Below are 26,590 nucleotides of genomic sequence, written 5' to 3'. Positions count from 1 at the left end.
TGGCAGCCTGGACACCAGCTGCGGTCCTGGGCCGCAGGACACACATACCCACGGCCTTATCTAATTTTCCTGACCTCCAAGGGCGGCGTCACCCTCTCCGGCACGTTCAGTAACAGGACCAGTCAGAATCAATCCACGCCGAGACATGGCATCCCGACTCTGGGTGACCGCCAAGTGCAGAGTCGCGACCCGGCAGCCTCACGACTGGGCCAGGACCGCCCCCCCGCAGAAAAGGGCGGCTCGCTTGGTCTGCTTACGCACGGCGACCTCCCCCAGGATGGCCATGGTCACTGCCACCACCTCCATTATTCACTGTACTGTCACTTACTGGGCTTCCCTGACTCTGTACACACGGGAAGGATAAAGCCAACACAGCACCGACCCTCCCGATACCCGTGACCGTCCCCTGCAGGACCCTGCTGCCTGCAGGTTCAGCTTGAAGCAGCAGCCGAGAAGAAGACCTCTGGGACACCTCCCACTCTTGAGGAAGAGCCCAGTGTCCCTAGGAAGGCCCTGCCCAGCCAGCCCGCCAAGCCCACCCTCGGCTGCCTCCCCACGCCTCCCTCCCCCACCCCCGGGCACGTGCGGGGCCTGCCCTGCTTGCGGCACCTGCCGCCCTGCTCGTCCTGGGGCTGGGTCCCTCCTCATCCTGGGGCCCAGCTCGCAGAGGTCTGCCTGCAGCACACCTCCCTTCTTCTTTAGGGCAGCAGCTGTCGGTCTCCTCCGAGAACCTATCACACCTGCACCTGCTCTGTCGCCTGCCTGGGTGTGTCGTCCCAGCAGACTGCAAGTTGTCCAGGGTGAGAACCACACCAGGCCCGTCCACCCAGCTTCATCGCCCTGGCGCCCAGCACAATGGCCAGCAGACAGCAGGCGATGGAGGGATGTTTGTGAATTTGGTGCAGCTGAACGAAGATGGAAAACCCCATCTGCGGGGCGGCCAGACACAGCTACGTGGGCAAAATCGTGTCACCAACTGATGCCAACGCGAGCACCCCGTCTGCAGGCAGAGGCAGGGGCTCCGGGCTCTGCTACCTTCTACCTGGGTAAGTCACTTTACTGCTAGGTCTCAAGTTGCTCATTTTAAAAAAAACAAAAGAAGAAGAAGAAACGAAAAAGAAAGAAAAAGAAGGGGAGAGGAAAAGTAGGGGAGTCAGATGAGATCGATAATTTCCTAACTTTGTTCCAAAAGCTGCAAGGTTCCGTGAAGGGGAAGAAACCCCCTCGTGTGTCCCCCCCCCACTCCCAGCTGAACCGCTCAGGGCGTGTGGCTTCCACCCAAGATTCTGTCTGGAAACAGGGGCCGGCGCCAGGACGAGCTTTGGAGGGCCGGGCCCACTGCTCAGGGGCGTTCCTGGGCTCTGGGACGCGCTGGCGGCGCCCCCAGGTCCACTGTACCCCGCACGCCCACCCCGCACGCCCACCTGCCGCCCCGCCCACCTCACTGAAGTCGATCCTGGGTGGCTGCCTGCAGAGCGGCTCCAGGGGCCTCGCCGGGCTCTTCCATGTCCTCCCGAAGAAGTGTCGGTAGGTCACGTCAAAGAGGGACACTCGCAGGTGGCAGCCCACCTCCGACAGCACCTCCAGCACACCCTAGGAGACAGAGGGACGGCCCTGAAGGGTCCTCAAGGTCACGAGCCTCCCAGCAAGTGCTGACGGACCATCCACGGAGAACTGGGCCACTCAGCGTCCATCCCCCAGTTTAGGTCTCAGTTCCTTTCGGGGAACTACCTCTCTCCCACGGCCCGTGGTCCTGGTGAGGTTATGAGTCCAAGTACAAGGCCCTCCCCTGGCCAACCAGAAGCTGGAGTCTCTGGGCCCAGACACAGGCTGGAGACTCACCCAGAAGCAACGAGACACAAGAGGCTAGAGCTGCAGAGACAGACACACATGATGCCATGTGGAGCCAAGAAAGAACAAGTCCAGGTGACACCACGTGAGATTCTGGATCAAGGCACACCTGAAGCTTATGCTAACTATGGGTTTGTCTTTATGTGAGTTAACAAATTACCTCAAGCTTAAGCTATTTTGCATGGTTTTCTGTGTTCTGTTTTACCCTTTACATCCTGATAGAACCACAAACTAAAAACTCAACTTGCCAGAATTATTTGGGAGTGGCGCTGGGGTGTGAGCAAAAGAAAAGCAGATCTTTGAGAACTGAGAAGTCATGGCCACAAATACAGACAAGGCACCAGACACTGTAAAGACCAGCCCTTTCCCCACAGCAGCACCGCGTACCGCAGTGAGGCTTTGCTGGGCCTTTAGCTCCTCTGGGAACGTGGGGGTCCCACCACCCTAACGAATAAGAACGGCTCCCAGGACCTAAACTGCCTGTACAGAGTGATTTACGCTGAACACCTGCTCTCCTTCTGGGACTCTGGAATCTTGGTACGTGCTAGGCAGAGGGTATCTACACGACCAGCTCCCAAGAAGCCCTGAGGTTTTTAGAGCCTGTGGGCACTGAGTCTCTAACGAGCTTCCTTGGTTGACAGCATTTCACAGGTGTTGTCGCAGCCTGTTGCTGAGGGAATGAAGTGTGTCCTGGGGGATTCCCATGGCAGATGACCCCGGAAGCTCACGCCCGTCTCCCCCCATATGCCTTTGGCTTGGCTCATCCTACTCGGTAATTTCTCACTGAAATAAATCTGTCCTCTAAGGATGACTATGTGCTGAGTCATGTCAAATCCTCCTGCTAGTGTATCACTGAACCCGGGGGGTGCCTCTGGGGGCTCCCGACGTAGGTGCACACACACATCTAGGACCGTCACGTCTTCCTGACTAACATCATCACTGTGAAATGTCCCTTTATCTCTAGGGATATGCTTCGCCTTGAACTCTACTTTGTCTGATATTAGTGCAGCCACAAAGCTCTCTTATGCTTAGTGTTTACACGGCCTTTTTTCCATCCTTTTCCTTTCATACATATGGTTTGAAGACATATACTTTAGGTTTACAGTGTGATTTTTTATAAACAACTTATAATTGGGTTTTAAATGAAAACTTGAAATGTGTGACTCGACATCACGAAACCACTTGTAGGAATCATTCCACAGACATATGTGTGCATTTTTTTAAACGATGTCAATGAAGTTACGCATTGTAGCCATGTCTGTAAAAGCAAACCCCTGGAGGGAGTCCAACCGGTCATCAGCAAGGGCCTAATGAACGGATGGATGGCAGGTCATCCACACAGGAAAAGCTATGCTGTCTTAAGAAAGAGTCAGAAATTCTTCATGGAATGACATGAACAACATGTAACACATATTGTTAAGAATATTTTTTAAGATATAGAACAGAATATAAGCTATCATTTATGTTAAAAAAAAAAAAAGGAAAAATACATACAACTGTATTTATTTGTTGTGTTTGCTTAGAATTTCCAGAAAGTTGTACAGAAAACAGGTTAACACTGGCTGTATCTAGGGTGGGACACTGGGTGCCTTGGGGACTTCATGGGACAATACACTTTCCCTGTGCGCCCTTGCGAATTTTGAACTATGGGAATTACCTTTTCAAAAACAAATTTAAATGAATTAATAAAGTAAAATGGGAAAATAAATAAAATCTCCTTTGCAAAATTCCTAAGAAAGAGGAAACTGCTGTCCACTATCTTGTGAGCTCCTGGAAGGCCAGGAGACTGCTGGAGCCGGTCTCCCTAGGTTGGAGTCCCAGCTGGCCGGCTGGAGCTGTGTCACCCTGGGCAACCAAGGTCACCTCTCTCGGGTTGCCTCCTCTTCTGTAAAACAGGGGTAATGATGCTACCTACATCTTGGGGCTGTCATGAGGATGAAGTAAACTAATACAAGTAAAGCGCTAAGAAGTAAAGTAGTAAGAGCAGTAATCACCACAGTACCTAACACAGTGGCAAGCACACAGCAGGTGCTCAATCAAAGGGCTCGAAGTGATGATGCAGGACGGATGTGAGTGATTTAATAATAGACCCAGCGCTCCGACATCTTTGAGTGCCTGGAGAATGACCCTGCCAGCTGCAGAGGAAGAAGATACAGTCTTGCCAAGCCACATGCTCACACTGGCAGGGCTGGATCCTTCCTGTGCGTCCCCCCAGGACACTGGGCCTCCCTAGGCCCATCCAATCCTGTGGGTGGTCTGAGGAGGCACAGACGTGCCAGCTTCTCCGGCAGGTCCCCTGGCAGCTGGAGGGCACAGGTGGACGCAGAGCCACAGAGCAAGGGCCTGAATGTGCAAAAGCGGTGGTACCTCCCAGGCACATCTCCCAGGATGCCCAGAGCTCCGCCCCTGCTATTCTGACTGCCAGGCCGAAAGCCGGCCATGCTGAGCCATGCACAAGGCCACCTCTTGCAAACAACCTGGTCAGGAAATAACCCAGCAACTCGAATTACCTGGGTTTTTAGATTGCTCCACTGTAGGCAAAAAGAAGCCTTTTAGCCAGGGCCAAAAGTGCTGACCGAGTCGCTGAATCACAGATCCTCTTTGCTGATGGACCACTTTACCTCCGAGTACTGCCAAGGCCCGGGGTGATGGGTACAGTGCAAGACCCAAATAGACATGTGAAAATCAACACCATCTCAGGTGAGAGCAGTGACAGCGTGCGTTTGACAGTAAAGAACCAATTTCTTTACCTGCTTAATTAGCGGGCCATCAAGCCACTTCAGGACACACTGGAATGCCGTCGACTCCTTTAGAGGCTGGCGTGCTCTCTGTGTGTGGGGAGGGACCAGCAGGTTTTGGTCAAAGATCCTGTACCAGTCGTGCATTCCGCCGGTCTGAGCGTCACCGGGGGCCTCTAGGACGACCTGCGGCATTTGTGTTCAAATAAAGAAACGAGTTATGAGGGCCACAGTTCTTAGAGCAGTGCTGAAAGTTTCCGACCTCCCGGGAACCCCAGGGAAACCACCACCCCTGCAACCCACACTCTGCCATCCCACCCTCTAGCCCCCCAATGCAGCAGACTGGCGCCCACGCCACCTTGCCCTGGCCAACCAGAGCACACCTATCCCGGCCTCAGTGACTGGTTTAGGGACCGGCACCAGGCCTCGGGAACCAGGGCTGTCTTAGAGTGGCTTGGGGCACACGACCCACTCAGCGCCAACGAGATGTGATCTCAGAGCTTCTGCTGGTTCTGTTAGGAGAAGGAAACACTCTTTTCTGTGGCCTCCGGAGCAGAGAGGTCATCAGCCTGAAGCTGCCCAGGGCACCAAAGGAGCAGCTACCTTGAGACACATACAAAAAGGCAGGCAGAGCAGGAGCAAGGCCAGCGGGTCCAGATGTCATCACGAGAGCCCTGGCTCAAGAGGCCCCTGAAGTCCGGCACCCAAGACAGCTGAGCTACATGCAGTCTTGCTGGTGAAGCCAGGTGGGGACAGCTTTTGAGTGCTCTGGGTGTCTTGGCAACCTGGCTCAATAAGGATGCTACCCGCCTTCCAGCAGACAGGGATCTGAACCTTCTCGAGAGACTGTCTTCAGCTGACACAGAATCATAAGCTCTTGGCCTTGAACGGAGGCCATATTCGGTATGCTAAAATGGCAAGCAAGAAGGCACGGGCTTTGATCTTCTAAGACAGCAGTTTTCTGAACGTGGTTCCCAAACCCCTGAGGTTGCCCAAGGTGGTCAAGGGCTCCACAGGGTCAAAGCTATTTTCATAACCTCCAGATGCCACTTGCCTCTTTCACTGGGTTGGCATTGGCGCCGGTGGCACCGAGGCAACAGTGGGTGAAGCTGCATTACGCCCCGAGGCAAACGGCACCGCACCCCACGAGCCATCCTGGGCTCTTCCCCTCTCAGGGCACAAAGTCCAACAGCTTCACCTAAGAATGAATGTCCTTGGGGAAGCTGTGAAAACTATGGATTTTATGACGTCTTGACCCTTGAGGATGCGTGCTTTTAACATTCTGTGATGAAACGGGAAATACACGAAAAGCATTTCTGCTGCCAGATGAAAGACAACGGTCACCCCAGGGTAAGCCGGGCGTGATCGCTGTTCTGCGAGCTGAACTAGCTCCTTCTTTCACTCAGCAACACCACTCTTACTAAAAGAACGGCTCAGAGACAAACCATGGTTTTTCAGACTTGGGTGCTTTGTAGACAATCTCTCAGACGTGAACAAAATGAACCTGTCACTGCAAGGAAAACTCGTCAAAAAAATTGAGCTTTCAGGCAAAATTCAGAATTGGGAAAATCTGTACCCTCCACTGTGAGCCAGACAGCTGCATACTTCTTTAAAGACTTTCCTGACGAGATGGGTAGTGCCGGGAACGAAAGTGATCTTTTGAAATTGTGTGATTAGATGTGTCAGTATCTGGAAGATCTGCCTCACTCAGAAGCAGTATTTTCCGAGTGAACAAGCACGATGATATAAAATTCTGCATGGATGAAAGATCCACCCGAACACTATGAAAGTTCAGGAACAGGGTGTCAAACTCTGTACGCAAGAAACCCTCAAGAAACAACCACTTGTGGATTTGGGTACAGCACCAAAGCAGAATACCTACAGTTCTCTAAGGGCCTCCTCCCTCATCGGGGTGAGGCTGGATTTCCTTCAAAGACTGCAGCCGAAATGACCCATCACAATAGAGAAGCCTGTACCAGACCAAGCAGTCCCCAGCGGTCTGTCAGCCGGATGTCAAAGGGATTCGCAAACAAGCAAAACCACCCCACAGTTCTTGCTAATGTTTTTGTTTGAGAAAACACAACTGGCTTTCATTAAAAAAATACATCTTTATGTTAACATGTAACAGGTCTACTGTTTTTAAATGAATTAATAACACTGTAGATACTTCTCAATAATAAATATTGGTAGGGGTCACTCAAGTTTTAAAGTTATTTGGAGTCCTCAATCATGTTTTAAAGCATAAAGGGACCTGACACTCAAAAGCTGGAAAAGGGCTGTTCTACAGGGAGCCAAAATTCGAGTCTTTGGGCAGCCGGCCCACCCTCCACGCTCACAGGCTGTGCTGGGAATGCAGGGGGTCTGGGAGGCACGGATGTGACCGCCCCCCTCCCACACCCTGCAGGCCTCAGGGCGTGGCCCAGCCCCCCACTGGAATGCCACTCCCACCCGGCACCCCCTTGGGCGGGCACACCCCTCAGCCTCCAGATCCGGACTGTTACCCTCTAAACAGGAAGGCGCGCACTTTGGTTGGTTTGGGGTTTCTTCCTTTGTAGGTTATATTTGTCTACTCAATATCCCTTGTTTTGTGGAACGTCCCTCCCCAGTTCCGGCCAGAAATGAACCCATGACGCACACTGGGTGTGTCTTCCCTGGGACTCCAGCCACGCCGCCCTCTGGACAGGCTGTCTCTCCCCCAGGCCAGGAGTTGCCCAGGCCGGCCTGGAGCCCCAGGGGCCACCCTGCCACCCCAGGGAGAGCCTAAGGTAAGAGGCCAGCCCAGGGGAGGCTGGTGGAGATGGAGGGTGGCGAGGACGGCCCTGCCGGCAGGACCCAGACCTCCAGGTGGAGAGAGCCTGATGGAAGGCAGCCCCACCCCAACCAGAGCTGAGCTACAGGAGCTGTAAAGGCCTGTGGCGGCTAAATAATGGCCCCCGAAGACGTCCCCAACCCAATCCTCAGAGCCTATGATTATTGGCCTTCACGTGGCAAAAGGGACTTTGTGGGCGTGATCAGGTTAGAGACCATGAGATGGGGAGAGCACCCGGATTACGCAGGTGGGCCTGAAATCATCACAAGGGTCCTGATGAGGGAGAGGCAGGAGGGTCAGAGAAAAGGCCAGGCGGGGCAGAAGCGGGAGAGACGTGAAGATGGAGGAAGGGACCCCAAGCCGAGGAATGCAGGCGCCTCTAGAAGCTGGAGAAAGCAAGGAACCCGATTCTCCCTAGAGCCTCCAGAAGGATCACAGCCCTGCCCACACCTTGGCTTTATCCCAGTGAGACTGATTTCGGACTTGTAACCTTCAGAACTGAGAGAAGATAAATTGTTTTCGGTCCCCCAGTTTGTGGCAATTCGTTACAGAAGCCACGGGAACGCATACAGGTGTCCATGACCTGTAAGCAGAAGAGGTCTGACCAACACCCAGCAGGCCTCTGAGCGCTTGTCACCTGTCCTGTACTGATCTGCTCACTGGCCCACTGCTTGCAGAAGGGAACCTACTGTCCTGTGGCCTTGGTACCAGGCTGTCCATCAGGACTCATCAAATTCAATCATGAAATTTAAATTTCAGTAAACTTGACTCCCAAACATTTGTCTTTCAGGAAAATGTGCTTTTCTCCTTGACATTAGTTATAAAACTGGGAGGTTTGTTCTTAGAAAGAACATATCTTAGAAAGAACATTAGTGCATATCTACAGGGAAGCCCTTCCTACCTCGGGAGCACAAGCAAAGCACACGCGGCAGGGTATCCTCTAGAAGGGTCCCCAGCAGCCCCACACCCTGCCCCGCGGGGTTTCCCGAGCCCAGGATGCAGCCCCCTTTGCAGGGCGCTCCAGACTTTGCTCCCGTGCCCCGGATTCCTGAGCCAGTACCTCCCCGCACTTCCCTGAGGGAAGTGGGACCCAGCACCACACTTGGCGGGGAGCTGCTGTGGAGCCCTTCCATTACGGTCACCGGGGCAGGGGACGCAAAACAGGATGCCCCAGGCAGCACCAGCAGGAGATGCACCGGCACAAGAGGCGGCTACTCGGAAAGGCAGGCCACCCAAAATCAAAGAACTGAGATGGACAGGTGCAAGCAGGCAGCAACATTCCAAGAGGGTGATGGAAGGGAGGCGACTCCTGAGACACAGCCTCCTGCGGGTGAGAGCCCAGACGGTCCCAGGGGCTCTGGGAGACGCAGAGCTCTTGCGTTCCCCCAGCCCCCCACCCAGAACGGCTCACACCCGCACTGCCGTCCACTCCGCACTGCCGTTGCTTCAGTTCCTCCCGGACACCACGCCCGTGCCACCCACCAGCCCATCAGGCGCACACCCCGGGGTGATTCCTCCTCTTCCTTGGGAAGTCAGACCAGGAGCTACCTCCCCAGGAGAGCACCTCTATCTCCCACACAGGACGCTGTCACAGAAGGCACCCCGCTCCACCAGGCTCCACCAGGCTACGGGGTCCCGGTCGCCCTGCAGGACTGAGCTCCGTGAAACTCCCAAGTTTTCACTGAGCTCGGTGAAAACTTTTTTAGTGATTCAGCAAATCATTAAGTTATGCTGTGGAGGAATTAAGAAGGCTGCGGAGGAAGGGCAGAGGGGCCTTTGGGGCTAGATGAACAAAAAAGGGAAAACTGGGAGGGTCCCATGCTTTGAACCCAAGAGAAGGGTACAGTGGGCTCTCCAGAGGGGAAATAAAGAAAAGGCACCAGCTTTCATTGACTCCTTATCATGAGCCAGGCACTCACAAACATCTTCATTTTCATTATTCCAGCATCTCTGTAAGGTAAGTACCATTACTGTCCCCATCTTATAGGTGTGGAAAGTGAAGCTCAGAGGTTAAACAGCCAGTCTGAAAGCACACAGCCAGTCACACTCACATCAAAGACATTATAGCCGGGCTTCCCTGGTGGCGCAGTGGTTGGGAGTCCGCCTGCCGATGCAGGGGACGCGGGTTCGTGCCCCGGTCCGGGAGGATCCCACATGCCGCGGAGCGGCTGGGCCTGTGAGCCATGGCTGCTGAGCCTGCGCGTCCCGAGCCTGTGCTCCGCAACGGGAGAGGCCACAGCAGTGAGAGGCCCGTGTACAGCAAAAAAAAAAAAAAAAAAAAAAAAGACATTATAGCCATGCCAGCCCTCTGCCTACCAAGGCCAGGAGAGGCAAAGGAGCAGAGGCCCTGAGGGCAAAGAGAGGGCACTGGTCCAGGACCGGGCTGATCCCCCCTCTCCTCTCAGACTTCTGGAAAGTCTTTTGCCCTCCAGGCGTCTGTTTTGCATCTACAAAAGGAGCGGCTATAAAGTTCCCTTGAGGTCTTTGCCTCTGCAGACCCGGTCAACAAATATTCACCAAGCACTCGTTCTGTCCCAGTCCACACACCATGAAACGGACTGTCAAATGCCCTGTCTTCAAGAATCTAAATATCCAGTGGGACAAAAACAAGGAGGTGGAGATTGGTTCAAGATGGCGGCGTAGAAGGAGGTGCGCTCACTCCCTCTTGCGAGAGCACCGGAATCACGACCCACTGCTGAACAGTCATCGACAGGAAGACACTGGAACTCACCAGAAAAGACGCCCCACATCCAAAGACAAAGGAGGAGCCACAGTGAGACGGTAGGAGGGACACAATCACAGTAAAATGAAATCCCGTAACTGCTGGGTGGGTGACTCACAGACTGGAGAACACTTATACCACAGAAGTCCACCCACTGGAGTGAAGGTCCTGAGCCCCACGTCAGGCTCTCCAACCTGGGGGTCCGGCAATGGGAGGAGGAATTCCCAGAGAATCAGACTTTGAAGGCTAGCGGGATGTGATTGCAGGAAGGACTGGGGGAAACAGAGACTCCACTCTTGGAGGGCACACACAAAGTACTGTGTGCATCGGGACCCAGGGGAAGGAGCAGTGACCCCAGCGGAGACTGAACCAGACCTACCTGCTAGTGTTGGAGGGTCTCCTGCCAAGGCAGGGGGCAGCTGTGGCTCACCGTGAGGACAAGGACACTGGCAGCAGTTCTGGGAAGTACTCCTTGGTGAGAGCCCTCCCAGAGTCTGCCATTAGCCCCACCAAAGACCAGGTAGGCTCCAGCGTTGGGTCGCCTCAGGCCAAACGACGTACAGGGGGAACCCAGCCCCACCCGTCAGCAGACAAGCGGATTAAAGTTTTACTGAGCTCTGCCCACCAGAGTAACACCCAGCTCTAGCCACCACCAGTCCCTCCCATCAGGAAGCTTGCACAAGCCTCTTAGATAGCCTCATCCACCAGAGGGCAGACAGCAGAAGCAAGAAGAACTACAATCCTGGAGCCTGTGGAACAAAAAACACGTTCACAGAAAGATACACAAGATGAAAAGACAGGGGGCTATGTACCAGATGAAGGAACAAGATAAAACCCCAGAAAAACAATTAAATGAAGTGGAGATAGGCAACCATCCAGAAAAAGAATTCACAATAATGATAGTGAAGATGATCCAGCCAGGACCTCGGAAAAAGAATGGACGCAAAGATCGAGAAGATGCAAGAAATGTTTAACAAAGGCCTAGAAGAATTAAAGAACAAACAAACAGAGATGAACAATACAATAACTGAAATGAAAACTACACTAGAAGGAATCAATAGCAGAATAACTGAGGCAGAAGAACGGATAAGTGACCTGGAAGACAGCATGGTGGAATTCACTGCTGCGGAACAGAATAAAGAAAAAAGAATGAAAAGAAACGAAGACAGCCTAAGAGACCTCTGGGACAACATTAAATGCACCAACATTTGCATTATAGGGGTCCCAGAAGGAGAAGAGAGAGAGAAAGGAACTGAGAAAATATTTGAAGAGATTATAGTCGAAAACTTCCTTAACATAGGAAAGGAAATAGCCGCCCAAGTCCAGGAAGCGCAGAGAGTCCCAGGCAGGATAAGCCCAAGGAGAAACACACTGAGAGACATAGTAACCAAATTGACAAAAATTAAAGACAAAGGAAAATTATTGAAAGCAACAAGGGAAAAACGACAAAAACATACAAGGGAACTCCCATAAGGTTAACAGCTGATTTCTCAGCAGAAACTCTACAAGCCAGAAGGGAGTGGCATGATATATTTAAAGTGATGAAAGGGAAGAACCTACAACCAAGATTACTCTACCCGGCAAGATCTCACTCAGATTCGACAGAGCAATCAAAAGCTTTTCAGACAAGCAAAAGCTAAGAGAATTCAGCACCACCAAACCACCTCTACAACAAATGCTAAAGGAACTGCTCTAAGTGGGAAACACAAGAGAACAAAAGGACCTACAAAAACAAACCCAAAACAATTAAGAAAATGTAATAGGCACATATATATCGATAATTACCTTAAATGTCAATGGATTAAATGCTCCAACCAAAAGACACAAGCTCACTGAATGGGTACAAAAACAAGACCCGTATATATGCTGTCTATAAAAGACACACTTCAGACCTGGGGACAGATACAGATTGAAAGTGAGGGGATGGATAAAGATATTCCATGCAAATGGAAATCAAAAGAAAGCTGGAGTAGCAATATTCATATCAGATAAAATAGACTTTAAAATACAGTATGTTACAAGAGACAAGGAAGGACACTACATAATGATCAAGGGATCAATCCAAGAAGAAGATATAACAATTATAAATATATATGCACCCAACATAGGAGCACCTCAAAACATAAGGCAACTGCTAACAGCTCTAAAAGAGGAAATCGACAGTAACACAATAATAGTGGGGGACTGTAACACCTCACTTACATCAATGGACAGATCATCCACACAGAAAATTAATAAGGAAACACAAGCTTTAAATGACACAACAGGCCAAACAGATTTAAGTTATATTTATAAGGACATTCTATCCGAAAAAAGCAGGTTACACTTTCTTCTGAAGTGCACACAGAACATTCTCCAGAATAAATTACATCTTGGGTCACAAATCAAGCCTCGGATAATTTAAGAAAATTGAAATTGTATCAAGCATCTTTTCCGACCACAACACTATGAGATTAGAAATAAATTACAGGAAAAAAACCGTAAAAAACACAAACACATGGAGGCTAAACAATACACTACTAAATAACCAAGAGATCACTGAAGAAATCAAAGAGAAAATCAAAAAATACCTAGAGACAAATGACAACAAAAACACAACTGTGAGATGCAGCAAAAGGAGTTCTAAGAGGGAAGCTTATAGCAATACAATCCTACCTCAAGAAACAAGAAAAAGATCTCAAACAATCTAACCTTACACCTAAAGGAACTAGAGAAAGAACAAACAAAACCCAAAGTTAGTAGAAGGAAAGAAATCATAAACATCACAGCAGAAATACATGAAATAGAAACAAAGAAAACAATAGCAAAGACCAATAAAACTAAGACGTGGTTCTTTGAGAAGATAAAAAAAATTGATAAACCTTTAGCCAGACTCATCAAGAAAAAGAGGGAGAGGACTCAAATCAATAAAATTAGAAATGAAAAAGAAGTTACAACAGACACCGAAGAAATACAAAGCATCATAAGAGACTAGTACAAGCAACTGTATGCCAATAAAATGGACAGCCTGGAATAAATGGACAAATTCTTAGAAAGGTACAACCTTCCAAGACTGAACCAGGTAGAAATAGAAAATATGAACAGACCAATCACAAGTAATAAAATTGAAACTGTGATTAAAAATCTTCCAACAAACAAAAGTCCAGGACCAGATGGCTTCACAGGTGAATTCTATCAAACATTTACAGAAGAGCTAACGCCAATCCTTCTCAAACTCTTCCAAATAATCGCAGAAGAAGGAACACTCCCAAACTCATTCTACGAGGCCACCATCACCCTGATACCAAAACCAGACAAAGATACTACAAAAAAAGAAAATTACAGACCAATATCACTGATGAATATAGATGCAAAAATTCCGAACAAAATACTAGCAAACAGAATCCAACAGCACATTTAAAGGATCATACACCATGATCAAGTGGGATTTATCCCAGGGATGCAAGGATTCTTCAGTATACACAAATCAATCAATGTGATACACCATATTAACAAACTGAGGAATAAAAACCATTTGATCATCTCAAAAGCTGCGGAAAAAGCTTTTGACAAAATTCAATACCCATTTATGATAAAAACTCTCCAGAAAGTGGGCATAGAGGGAAACTACCTCAACATAATAAAGGCCATATACGACAAACCCACAGCAAACATCACTCTCAATGGTGACAAACTGAAAGCATTTATCTAAGATCAGGAACAAGACAAGGATGTCCACTCTCGTCACTATTATTCAATATAATATTGGAAGTCCTAGTCACGGCAATCAGAGAAGAAAAAGAAATGAAAGGAATACAAATTGGAAAAGAAGAAGTAAAACTGTCACTGTCTGCAAATGACATGACACTATACATAGATAATCCTAAAGGTGCCACCAGAAAACTACTAGAGCCAATCAATGAATTTGGTAAAGTTGCAGGATACAATATTAATGCACAGAAGTCTCTTGCATCCCTTACACTAACAATGAAAGATCAGAAAGAGAAATTAAGGAAACAATCCCATTCACCATTGCAACAAAAAGAATAAAATACCTAGGAATAAACCTACCTAAGGAGGTAAAAGATCTGTACTCAGAAAACTATAAAACACTAATGAAAGAAATCAAAGATGACACAAACAGATGGAGAGATATACCATGCTCTTGGATTGGAAGAATCAATACTGTGAAAATGACTATACTACCCAAAGCAATCTACAGATTCAGTGCAATCCCTATCAAATTATTAATGGCATTTTCTACAGAACTAGAAAAAAAATCTTAAAATTTTTATGGAGACACAAAAGACCCCAAATAGTCAAAGCAATCTTGAGGGGAAAAAACATGGAGCTGGAGGAATCAGACTCCGTGACTTCAGACTATACTACAAAGCTACAGTAATGAAGACAATATGGTACTGGCACAAAAACAGAAATACAGATCGATGGAACTGGGTAGAAAGCCCAGAGATAAACTCACGCACCTATGCTCAACTAATCTATGACAACGGAGGCAAGGATATACAATGGAGAAAAGACAGTCTCTTCAATAAATAATGCTGGGAAAACTGGCCAGCTACATGTAAAAGAATGAAATTAGAACACTCCCTAACACCATACACAAAAATAAACTCAAAATGGATTAAAGACCTAAATGTAAGACCGGACACTATAAAATTCTTAGAGGAAAACATAGAAAAGACACCCTCTGACATAAATCACAGCAAGATCTTTTTGACCCACCTCCTAGAGTAATGGAAATAAAAACAAAAATAAACAAATGGCACCTCATGAAACTTAAAAGCTTTTGCACAGCAAAGGAAACAATAAACAAGATGAAAAGACAACCCTCGGAATGGGAGAAAATATTTGCAAATGAATCAACAGACAAATGATTAATCTCCAAAACAGATAAAGAATTCATGCAGCTCAGTATTAAAAAAAACAAACAACCCAGTCAAGAAATGGGCAGAAGACCTAAACAGACATTTTTCCAAAGACATACAGATGGCCAAGAGGCACATGAAAAGCTGCTCAACATCACTAATTATTAGAGAAATGCAAATCAAAACTACAATGAGGTATCACCTCACATCGGTTAGAATGGGCATCATCAGAAAATCTACAAACAACAAATGCTGGAGAGGATGTGGAGAAAAGGCAACCCTCTTGCACTGCTGGTGGGAATGTAAATTGAAACAGCCACTATGGAGAACAGTATGGAGGTTCCTTAAAAAACTAAAAATAGAACTACCACATGACCCAGCAATCCCACTACTGGGCATATACCCAGAGAAAACCATAATTCAAAAAGACACATGCACCCCGATGTTCATTGCAGCACTGTTTACAATAGCCAGGTCATGGAAGCAACCTAAATGCCCATCAACAGACAAAATGATAGAGAAGATGTGGTACATATATACAATGGAATATTACTCAGCCATAAAAAGGAACAAAATTGGATCACTTGTAGAGACGTGGATGGACTCAGAGACCGTCATACAGAGTGAAGTAAGTCAGAAAGAGAAAAACAAATATCGTATATTAATGCATATCTGTGGAATCTAGAAAAATGGTACAGATGAACCGGTTTGCAAAGCGGAAATAGAGACACAGATGTAGAGGACAAACGTATGGACACCAAGTGGGGAAAGCAGGGGCGGGGTGGGGGGATGGTGGGATGAATTGGGAGATTGGGATTGATGTATACACACTAATATGTATAAAATAGACTAATAAGAACCTGCTGTATAAAAAAATAATAATAAAATAAAATTTAAAAGAACAAGGGGGCGAGTGGGAGCAGCACACAGGAGACAAGCCTGATCCAGACTCCTTTCTGTGGTGGGGGAGGGAGGGTAGAGAAGAGGAGGGAATTCAGGCGCCGAAGTGCTAGGCTGGGTTGATGTCTCACAAGCAGTGGTTCCCCAAGGCAAGGGAGGAGCAGGAACCGCAGGAGCTGCCCGGTCACAGGGAAGCTTCCCTCCCAGAAGTGAACAAAATCTGGAATGCCTGAGACCTGAAAGCTTTGGGGAGCTTTTTTGAGAGTAAGTAGAGGTCTACTTAAGCACTGCCTGGAATTCCTCATTCAAGGAATAGTCTTTGAGTACCTACCACGTGCCAGGCCCTGGAGAAACCGTCCTGCCCTCGAGGAATGTATCTGGAGAGAGGCAAAAAGACAGGATGCAAGTCAGCACACAAAGGAGGTGGCTGTGACCTCTGAAAATCAGAGGACCGGAAGGTGTAGTGAGCTGTGATGAAGACCTGGGCGGGAACTGGGGGCGACTATCCACCATCATCTAAAGGACACCTTTTCCAACTACACAAGCTTGGGAGGCCAGACTTCCTTCGTATGCTTCAACCCAAGTGACACAGTGCAACACCGAAGGCAGGACCGGGTCTGATAAGGCATCTGTCTTCTAGGGAGGCAGGCATGCAAGAGAGATGCAAAGGTGGGGCCTCTGAGTCTGAAGAAGCGAGCAGGAGACCGAGCACTGGGGTCTCGAGAAGGGCCCAGGTGGGGTGCTCAGAGGCGGTCAGGAGGTCGGTGGGCTGCACAGCGGAGGGGAAGGTGGAAGCAGCTCCAGGGGAGGCCGTAGGCAGGCAGGGCTATCAAGGCAGGGACTCCTGCGAGGGCCAGGGAGTCTCCAGATCTCCACTGGGCGGCAGCGCTGGGACGGGTCGGCAGGGCCAGCGGGGGACAGGAACCCAGTGGGGACAGGCAACGCAGGGGTCCCCGGCAGGGGTCCGACGGGGAAAAGGGGAGGGCCAACGCCGCGGTCTCAGCACAGCCCAGGCCGGCGGCACCGCGCTCGCCTTAAGCTGGAGGGCTGCAAGGGGGCGCAGGGTCTAGGGGCAGAGTACTGAGGTTGAGCCCCAAGAAGTCCCCGAAGCCTGTGGCTCCGGCCGCACCAAGTGTCACGGCGGGGGGAAGGAGGTGCGACCGACACGGGCACAGCCTCGCGCCCGCCCGGCCGCCGCGCCCCGCAGGTACCGGGCCCCGGGGAAAGACGCACGGATCACCCCAACCCCGGGCCCGAGGCCCTGACCCGCTCGGCGGCCCCCGCGCCTCTGGGCTGCGTCCAACCTCCCCCGCGGAGCCAGCCAACGTGGTTCCGCCCGCGGCGGGCAGCGTTACCTAGGAGACGGGCCTGCAGCTGCCACACCCGCCCCGGGGCGTCGAGCCCCAAGCTTTCGAGGATGTGCCCCTCGGACGGATCCAGAGGCCCGGCGGCCGGCCGGTGCCCACCGGAGCCGCAGGCCTTGCGGTCCGAGGACCGGCCGAGGGGCACCCGACCCGCTGCCACCCGCCCGAGGAGCCTCGGAAGGGAAAGAACCCGCACCCCGACCTTCGCGTCAGCAGCACCGTGGGACCAATCAGAGCCCAAGTCCAGGGGCTCCGCTCCGGGAGCGCCAGCCAATAGGCGCGGCGGCGGGCCCGTTCTGATTTGCATGGTCGGCGATCCCTCTGCCAATAGGAATGTGACTGGCGTGAAGATCAGCCAATGAGAAGCTGGCAGAGGCGTGGCCCCGGGCATCCCACGAGGTGAAGATGCTGCGGGCGGAACCTGGTGGAGCTAGTGGGATTCGGGGGCGCTAAAGTCGCAGGGACAGGGCGGGAAGGAAGATCCGGAGCGGGGCAGAGGATCCGGAGCTGGAGCCCCCAGGTGAGTGCAGGGGGAGACCCCGGCCGTCCGCGCAGTACACGGCCGTGCGCCGGGAAAGCGGCGGCGGGTACCCGCGAGGCCCGCGCTGACTCTCCATCTCCTTTCCCCCAGTGCGTCCCCGCCCGCCTCCGTCCTCACCTCCTCTCCAGCCGGCTCGCCTCCTTCTCCATCATCTCCCTGCCCCCATCCTGTCCTCCCTTGCCTGCCCTATCTGCCAACCCGCCCGACCTTTTAGCTCCCATGCCCGACCCCTGCCCCAAACTTCATCCTTCCCCTCGTCCCGTCTCTGCCCCCTCCTTTTCCCGCAGCCTCGCCTCCCCTCCCCCATCCCCCTTTCAGCGCAGCCCCATCGGAGCGCTCCTGGACCGATCCCCCCCATCTCTCTCCTTGTTGCTCCTGAAGGCTCATCCTGCCTTTCCTTCCAGGTCCCTGGCCCCATCTTCCCACCCATTCTGCTCCCAATCGCCACATCTCTCCCTGCGGGCGCCCTCTCTGCACCTTGCCTTGCTCCCCAGGACCTCGGCGTTCCCCTCCTGCACCAGTTCATCTGGCTGCCTACACACCCCACCCCACCCCGGTCCCTATACCCCTGCCCCCTTTTCAGCTTCTCTTCGCTCCCCACCTCCCCTACCTGCTCCTGCAGGACGCAGGACGCAGAGACCCAGCTGCTGCACCGCTTCCTGCTGCAGTAGCAGTCCTGTACCTGCCCACCTTCCCACCCTCCCACCCAGGCAGCCTACCCTGGCTCTGCTCCTCCTGGCATTTGTCTGGGGGCTCCTTTAGGGTCTATGCTTTGTCTAGAGCGGCCTGGGGGGCTCCAGGTGAGAAGCCCCTTAGCACCCTTTCCTGCCTTCCCCCCTAGCCACCGGCTCCCTTCCCACCCCACCCCCACTTTCCTACTCAGCTTACTTTGTGATTCAGCATTTTTGGGGTTGGTAACTTTCTTTGCCTCCTGGCATGATAGGGACCTGGTTGTGGGGCCCTCGGCAGGGGGGTCTTGACCCTGCAGTTAGAGGGGCCACCTTAGAACAGTCCTGAGCTGCCTGGTGGGGACAGGGTTGGGGTATGGGAACTCACCAGTGGGGGCTGCCCTTTCTTCTCTTTCACTTGTCTGCCCTGTGTTGAAATGCATCCAAGGGGAGATGACATAAGTAATAGCTCTTGGGGAAATGAGCTATTAGCATTTATGGAAATTAATACATCCACATCCGAGGAGGAAGAACACCAAGTTCAGGCCACAGCTGTCCCACTGCCTGTCCTTTCAGGATTTCTTCTTTCTCTGCAACTTCTCCTCCCCCTCACAAACGCCTTCCGCCTCCCAATGCCAAGAGCAAGCTCCTGCTCTGCAAACAAAACCGCATTCAGGCCCCACGTTGCAGGGTTTGGGGACCTGAGTGTGGAGAGCTGCACCTGCCCTCCTGACTGTTACTTGGCGTTTGCATCTACCTGCAGACCCCAGGCTTGTGTGTGGTTCTTGGGGTCCTTCCCCTGTGCTATCACAACGGGGGCCCAGAGGGCATTGGCTCCCGGGGTCCTGTCCATCAGGAACACTCTCCATGCCCACACCCGGCCTCAATGACATTGAGGGTGTTCAGGCTGCAGCACATTCCTACCTCGAAAGCAGCCTGCTGGAGGCTCCCCTACAGAACCGAGGTCCCGTTCTTTGTGCCTCTTTGTGCTGTGCCAGCGGACAGACAGTGTGGGGACTGAACCAGGGCACAGGGGGAGGGAGGGTCACGAAAAGTGCGAAACTGGGTCTCGTGCTCAAACCCTTTGGATCTGGACGTGGCGCCTGGACGGGAATGAATGGGCGTGAAAGCAGTGGCACACGGGAGGTGTGGCAAGACGGACACTACTGCTCGTCTGGCGAGGGTCACAGGCCGAGGCTCTGGGGGCTGCACTACTGCTCGTCTGGTGAGGGCCACAGGCCGAGGCTCTGGGGGATGGAGGGGTGAGCAAGCTCCGGGGTGGGGCGGATTGAGAAGCTTCACACCATGGGGCTGGCTTTCTTTCCTTTTTCAATGATCTTCTAAACCCCAAATGATTCAGGAGGAAGTGAGTGGCACAAGTTTTGGTTTGACAGTTTCCGGTAAGGGAGGCAGCCTCCTCTAGACTTTCCTGTTTGTCGGTGATGGGCCCATGGCAACTGGGCAGCACGCATGTGGCAAAGGAAGGCCTCCTCCACTGCTGGAACCCAGGGGAACGAACGTGTGTGGCTTCCCAGGACTCTGGCTAGAAGGAGCGTGTATCTAGTCCTTGACCTTCACTTCTCCATGACCTTTGCTTCACCAAAGGTCCCAGAGCCAGAGCCATTTCCTGGAGTCCCTGAATGATAGGCAGAACAGTGGCACTGCAGGCAGCATTCGGGGAGGACCGTCTCTGAAGGTGTCCAGGGCCAGAGACCCCTCCTCTCCCCTTTCTGCAGCCAGGGATCCTGCCTCATAGAGGCGAGCACGCTAGAGCTACAAGGGGTTGGCCATCTTCCCCTTTGGAGGACACAAGGGAAGCCTTGGCAAAGTCAGAGACTTCTCCAAGGTCACTCAGAGGTGAGCCGCGTCAGGCCCCGTACCTCCCACCAGTCTGAGCCAGGTCACTTCCTTGGTACTGCCCTTGGAGGAAACCAGCACCCCTGGAACATGCCAACCACCAGCTCTAGCCACCCTTCAGGACGCACTTGTGAGATGGTGCTGACACACGTGGAGGAAACAGCACCCCGGGTGCGTCTGAGTCACTGGGGCTGTCAGGGGTGGGATATGCTACCGACCACAGAGAGTTCTCGGTGACAGCGTCCTGCCCGGCCTGGCAGTTCCTCAGAGCCAGGGCCCTGTGGTTCCAAAGATGTCATCAAAGAGATGGCAAGGGGCCGAGCCGCCGGGTGAGATGAAAGGGAAGAAGAGGGACTCTGTATCTTGACCTTGCTTCGCTGCGGGTCCTTGTAAATAACCCTGAACAGCCCTGCGAGGGAGGCTGCTTAGCCTGGATGGGAAACAGGCACAGAGCGGTGGTGAGAGGGACCCGGCCTCCTGGATTCTGTTCCCGCTGCACCAGGCCCCCTCCAGCCCATCAGCCAGTGCCGGAAATCCTTACCCCCCAGAGATGCGTCTCCTCCAATGTGCAGGAGGGTCAGGTTCAATCCCAGCTCCCAAGGGACATGGAAGCTGCCTTTCTCATGATGGGAAGCCCAGCATGCTCAGCCCTCCACCCACAGCATGTCCCCCCTTTCTTTGGGGTGACTTGGAGGAAATGTGGTCCTTGGCTCAGCCAGTACAGAGGAGAAAAAGGGACAGGGCCTCCCCGGGAGAAAACACACAAGGGGCCAGGTGGGAACATCACCCGACAGGTCATCGGGTCACTGGGTGGGGGTGGGGGGCGCTTCAAGCTTTCTATCCGGCCTGGGCTTGGCGAGAACATGAGTCTCCCTGTCCGAGTGGACTTGAGCAGATGCTGGGTCTTCTTACCCTTTGCCACATCCCGCGGGGCTAAAACAGGGCTAGCCTTCCTCTCCCTCTACACTGAGGGATGCACTCTGGGCCCGGCCCCCCCAGCTGAAGTGTGCCCTGCACCCGCACACTTTCTAACTCATAGCACAGAGGACAGGGTCTCAGGAGGTCACCCCCTACTCCACCAAGTGGCCAGGTGGTTAGCCCTGGAGACCCGGTATCCACAGGCTTGTATGTGTCCCTCATCCTATTTCACCCACATCCCTGGCACCTGCCTGCCTCCCTTGAACTTCCTCGTTGCAGTCAACCTCTCTTCCCTCTAGATCCAGCACACAGGCTCTTGCAGAACTGACTGTCTTAATGCCACACAGGGTACAGATTAACTAGGACTGGGAAAGGGGGAAAAGCGGAGATGGGCTGGGGATGGCTCCCTCAGCTTCACACCTGTACTGCAGCCCCGGTAGGGAACTTTTCCCCACCAGGATCCTGAGCCCTCTTAGTGGGTTTTCCCCGCCTAATGTGATCTTGATCTTGAGTCCCAGCTGCTGAGTGGCTGAGATCCACCATCCAACTCAACGGTTGAAAGCCAAGTGTATGTTTCTCCTGCTCAGATCCCTGCACTGGCTTCAAAACAAACCAGCAAACCATTCGTCATCGGGCTAGTTTCCCCAGTAAGCGAGCGACTTCTTGGGTCCCGTAGACACTGGGTCTTGTCCGCAGGGCCCTCTGTCTGGGGTCTTGGCCCGTGGCCCCCAGTGGAGAACTAGCTCTCTGAATGTCTGGTTCTTACTCTCCCAGCCGCTTGGCCCTGTGCTTGTGTCTTCCTTTTTCGGGATTGGTGAAATGAGGCAAGTAGAGGCATATGGACAGTCCCTGGCATGGGGCGGGCCCTCTGTCAGCTTCCCAGCCTCTGTGTCCAGTCATAGACTGAGCGCAAACCTTCGCTCTACCTGGAGCCCAGGAGTCCCCTTCTGAGTCATTTCATGAGCCCACGTGGGGCTCCTCAGAGGGGCTGGGTGCTCCTGGGGAACAGCCTGGGAGAACCCAGCTGGCGGCTTTCGTGGAGGAAGGGGGTTGGGGGGAGCCTGTTGCTTTCTCTGCAGATCATGGCCTCCCAGTGAGTGGAGGGACACGGCTTGCCCTGTCCTTCCAACCCCAGGCCTCCTGGAGGGCCGGGTGCGCAAGCCTGCGGGGCATCCGTCTGCCCGCCTACCCCCCCTGTACAGTAGCCCGTGGGGGCTGCAGAGCCCCACCCCAGGCGCGCCCACCCTCTGCAGCGCAGCATGTTTTCATTTTCCATCCTTCAGCAGCTTTACAATCTCTCAGAGTGAACTGCAACCTGATGTCCACAAGCTGTCAAATACAGCCCAAGGCAGAAGGAGCTAGAAATCTGCCCGGGAACCTTGCCTTCCCAAGTGCTCTGCGGTGGCAGGGTCTCTCTGGAAACAGTGCCCTTCCTGCCCCTTCTGGATGGAGGAGACTCAGAAATAACTAGCACAAGGAAATTTTAAAGAATCCACGCATTAAAAAGTAAATTAGAATTTAAGCATTGTTTAAAACCTATAAATACCGCCGACTGGGAAAGCCTTCTGCAGCAGACATTTGAAAGGCCGAGGGTGAGCAAGACCCACCTAACCTAACCACAGACCAGGAACCATCAGAGAAGCCTCTGCTGATAGAAGAGAGATGGGGGGCAGGTGGGCTTGATATTTGACACAGACCCTGAAAGAAGGCAGGGTTGTGATAGCAAAACTGGGAAAGGACTGCCTGGAGAGAACCTTGCACGGGCCAGGCCCCAGAGGGAGGACCAGGGGTTTGGACAGTGGCCGAGGCCCAGGGGGAGCACAGGTGGGACATGAATATGGGAGTCGTTGAGGGGGAGCAGGAACTGAGATCTGGGAGACCAGCCGTCAGACCCCTGGGGGTTTTGGAGCCAGCAGTGACATGTCCACACCGGGATGAAGGAGCAGCTGGGACTCAAGATCAAGATCACATTAGGCGGGGAAAACCCACTAAGAGGGCTCAGGATCCTGGTGGGGAAAAGTTCCCTACCGGGGCTGCAGTACAGGTGTGAAGCTGAGGGAGCCATCCCCAGCCCATCTCCGCTTTTCCCCCACGTGTGATGGCAGGGGAGATCGTGTGTCATCCTAAAGAGAGACTGTTATCTGTGTTGTGTGCTGTAGGCCCAGCATCGCGCACAGAGTGGGACCCCGTAAGTGTGTCTCGAGCAGATGAGTAGGCAGGGGAGCGTCACAGCAAAGCTGCTGTGGGGCCGGGTGGCAATGAGATGCGGGCAGTAAGGGGAGCCCCAGGTCCCCTTTTCATCGCTGGGTCTGCTCGGGCTACATCCTGCTGACCCTGCCTCGTTGGGTCCAAGGTCTTTGCCTCGGCCAGTCATGGCTGTGGGCATCGAGAGGGACAGCCATGGGTTCAAACGGGGTTCAAGCCAGAGGTGATTGCCAACCCCCCACCAGTCACAGCCTTGGCAGTGGACAAGGTCACCCAGGAGGTGGGGCCAAGAGTAAAGGGGGCAGAAGACGGAGCCCAGGGAGTGGCCGTGAGTGCAGGATTTGAGAGGGAAGGTGAAGGTCAAGACAGGAGGAAACCCTGGGTTATCCTGGAGCCCAGTCAGAGAGGGAGATAGAAGGTGGGGGCCGGTGTCCGCTACATCAGGCGGGCCCCACGCTGCTGGGGCCACAGTCTCTGCCAAGAGGGGAGGCGACAGCTGCCCCCCCATAACAGGTGCACATGCCACGTCTTTGCCCTGTTCTGTGTCCACTCCTTCAATTCAAGGAGCTGCCATTGCCCTCATTTTACTGGTGCAGAAACAGTCACTGAAAGCCGAGGTGCCTATCCTCAGGTCACAGGGCACTATCAAGGAGTCAAGATCTGAACCCCGGCTGTCGGGTGCCAACGCCTGCCCCCCTGACCTTTGCATTCTGCTGCCTAAATGGCTCTTGAGAAATGTGACAGTGAAAGAAGGAAGGGAGGCGAGAGGGGGCGTGCTCCCGGGGTTAGCAGGTCGGTGGGAAGAAAAGTCACTTTTCTGGTTAACCGGGTCCATTGGCCGCCTCCTCAGTCTCCATGGTGCGTGATTCTGTGTCCTGCCCTTATGGGGACATTTCTGGGGTCACCTGTGACCTGCGGGGCTCATCCTTCCAGCTTCATGGGTGGCTCTGCCTATGATGCCACTGCGGAGGATAAGAATGCGGAGACTGCGGGGACCCCAGTGGTGCCAGGCAGTCCTGAGCCCTGGGGCACACATCGGAGTCACAGGGGGCAGTGCCTGAAAACAGCCCCTGAGGGTCCTGGTGCAGCTCAGCAGCCACTGGTCCAGGGTTCCAAGTCCACACTTTGAGAAACATTCCCCAGTTTGTCATAAACTTTCCCATTTCCACTTCGTAAAGCAGCACCCAAGGAAACACGCCTTGATCATTGGAAGCTCTGATGAGCAAGCCTTCCTGGGGCTTCTTCAACACTGTGGAACATAGGAAGCCCTTGTGCTACTGGGCGACCTGCTACGCTTTTGTCAGCTTCGGATCCCGAATCGAGCTTTAATCCTGCCGGGGGTGGGGAGATGCTGGTGTTAGTGGTGCCCCAGTGCTCCTGGAATGAGGTTTGGTCAGGATGCTGACTCTCTGACCACCTGCCCCGTGTGACGGAAGTGGGCATCCCTCCCGGGAGCCAGTCTGTCACTTGGGACTGAACCTGTGGCATCTCCCCTCCCCCTCTCGTGAGCCCCCACCTCTGCTCAGTGGCTCCCTCACCCCCCGGGGAGCGTTGCCTTTGCCTCTCACTGAGGAGAAGGTTTTTTGTCACCCAGCTTAGGCTGCCCAGAGCCATCACTGTCCCTTTGCTCTTGCCAAGATCATGGGATGCCCGGAATAGGGATTGCAAATCCCAACAAAACATCGCTCCCTTTCTGTAAGGGCACAGGCGCTGGGGACACCTCCCTGCTTATACCTGCCCATGTCCTGCCCAGGACACATCAGAGGCTCCAGGGATGCTACTGGGGATGCTGCCATACTCCCTCTTCATCCCGAAGGATGGGTTTGGGAAAGGCCTCTGACGGCTCGTGGGACAGCTCCTATGGGTAAATGTGGGCCCACGTCCTAAATAAAGAGCCTGTTCAGGTGAGACTCATCGGCCACCCTGGGCCTGATGTCGCAACTCGAGGGACGGTGGTTGATTGTAGGAGCGACCCTGCTCCTGCTCTGGCTTTGTGCAGGTGTGGCCATGCTGCACGTCACCCCTTCCTTCACTGACCCGAGAAGCAGGGGGGTAGACGAGGCCACTGCCCTCAGGGCCCACAGTCGGTGGTGAAGGAGACACGGGCTCCAGCCCACGGAGGTGCCACTCGGGCGACAACGGAACTGTCTGCAGGCCCAGCAGGCAGGACGGGGCAGTGTGCATCCCATATGGTCGGGAAGGGAGGAAGCGGGGCTGGAGCCGGTGTGGCTCTGTGTTGGGTGACAGAGGGAGAAGGGTCAGGGCGGTCTTCTGGGCAGGAAGAGCTGTGCCAGAAGGTGAGAGATGGCCTGGGGTATTGGGGGGACCTCAGGAGAGGGACGCCCGGCTAAGTGAGGAGAGATCTCAGGGGCTGCTCATCTTTAGAAGAAAGATGTGTCCTGACCAGGACACAGGAGCGTGTAAACGGGGAGGCATCCCCTGCTGCTGGAAGTCAGAGCACCTGTGTCCATGCAGAAAGGGGACGATGTTTTGTTGGAATTTGCAATCCCTATTCCAGGCATCCCACGTCCTTGGCAAGAGCAAAGGGACAGATGAGGCTCATCTGTGGGGCTAAGCTGGGTCATGCATCCAGAACGGGGGAAAGGAAGCTGACCAGGTCCCTCAAGGCCCCCAGCCCTGTCCCGTGCCCGTGGTTCCCTCGGGAGCCCTGAGCTGCTCCAGCTACCATGATTACCACAGCTCCCCCCAAAACACACACGGAGCCTGTGTGCCCAGCTGGGCCCTCGCTCTCTGCCTCACCCAGGGCTGGAAGGTTCTGACAAAGCCCACTGGGGTACCACTGGGAGGGATGTGGAGGACAGGGTTTCTCCCCACCCTCCCCCAGCCTGGTAACCGTGGGGAACTGCTGGAGGCTCCCAGCCACCTGCTGGGCTGCATGGGTGCTGAGGCCCTGGTGGGGACCCATGGTACAGCCACGTGGGCCCCTGGGTAGCAGCCTTTGCGAACAGCAGGCAAGGCGGCGGGTGCAGCCAAAGCTCTGAAAACAAAAAGGGCCCCAGTTCAGGGGGAGAGGGCACAGCTCAGGGGACCCTTCCCCAATCCCTTGAGGGGACAAGAAGGCACTTGCTCCCAGGTTCAGGCAGAACCCCTGGTCTCTAAAGCAGCCCCCAAGCCAGCGGGCATTTGAAGTA

The 26,590-nt window shown here is 53.2% G+C and overlaps 2 protein-coding genes across 11 annotated transcripts in view; one reads left to right on the top strand and one right to left on the bottom strand.

Moving 5' to 3' along the window:
• NPHP4 (nephrocystin 4) overlaps positions 1–17,450 on the bottom strand; it is a 137,712-nt gene extending 120,262 nt beyond the window's left edge. For 4 of the 9 annotated variants that reach the window (XR_002648075.2, XM_022598816.2, XM_022598817.2 and 1 more), the window contains exons 1-4: positions 17,241–17,450; positions 16,217–16,262; positions 4,602–4,775; positions 1,441–1,593 (exon numbers count right to left, since the gene is read on the bottom strand). Coding sequence is in view for 5 of the 9 variants with exons in the window: in XM_022598816.2 (XP_022454524.2) it covers positions 1,441–1,593; positions 4,602–4,736 (288 nt within the window). In the remaining 4 variants the exon portion in view is untranslated. Of the gene's footprint in view, positions 1–1,440; positions 1,594–4,601; positions 4,776–16,216; positions 16,263–17,240 lie in introns of those variants that run through there. The other 5 variants (XM_022598819.2, XM_022598815.2, XM_022598822.2 and 2 more) reach the window with 5 other exon arrangements.
• Positions 17,451–17,658: 208 nt separating this feature from the next.
• KCNAB2 (potassium voltage-gated channel subfamily A regulatory beta subunit 2) overlaps positions 17,659–26,590 on the top strand; it is a 96,703-nt gene continuing 87,771 nt past the window's right edge. For both annotated transcript variants that reach the window (XM_022598827.3, XM_022598825.2), the window contains exon 1: positions 17,659–17,769. The gene's annotated coding sequence lies outside the window, so the exon portion shown is untranslated. The remainder of the gene's footprint in view (positions 17,770–26,590) is intronic.

The sequence above is a fragment of the Delphinapterus leucas genome, chromosome 1, assembly GCF_059928025.1.
Source record: "Delphinapterus leucas isolate spDelLeu-1000000601 "Yukka" chromosome 1, BTC_Dleu_Yukka2, whole genome shotgun sequence".
In the NCBI taxonomy this organism is placed as follows: Eukaryota; Metazoa; Chordata; class Mammalia; order Artiodactyla; family Monodontidae; genus Delphinapterus; species Delphinapterus leucas.
The sequence above is the reverse complement of the archived record's forward strand: the minus strand, read 5'-3'. Positions and strand labels throughout refer to the sequence as shown.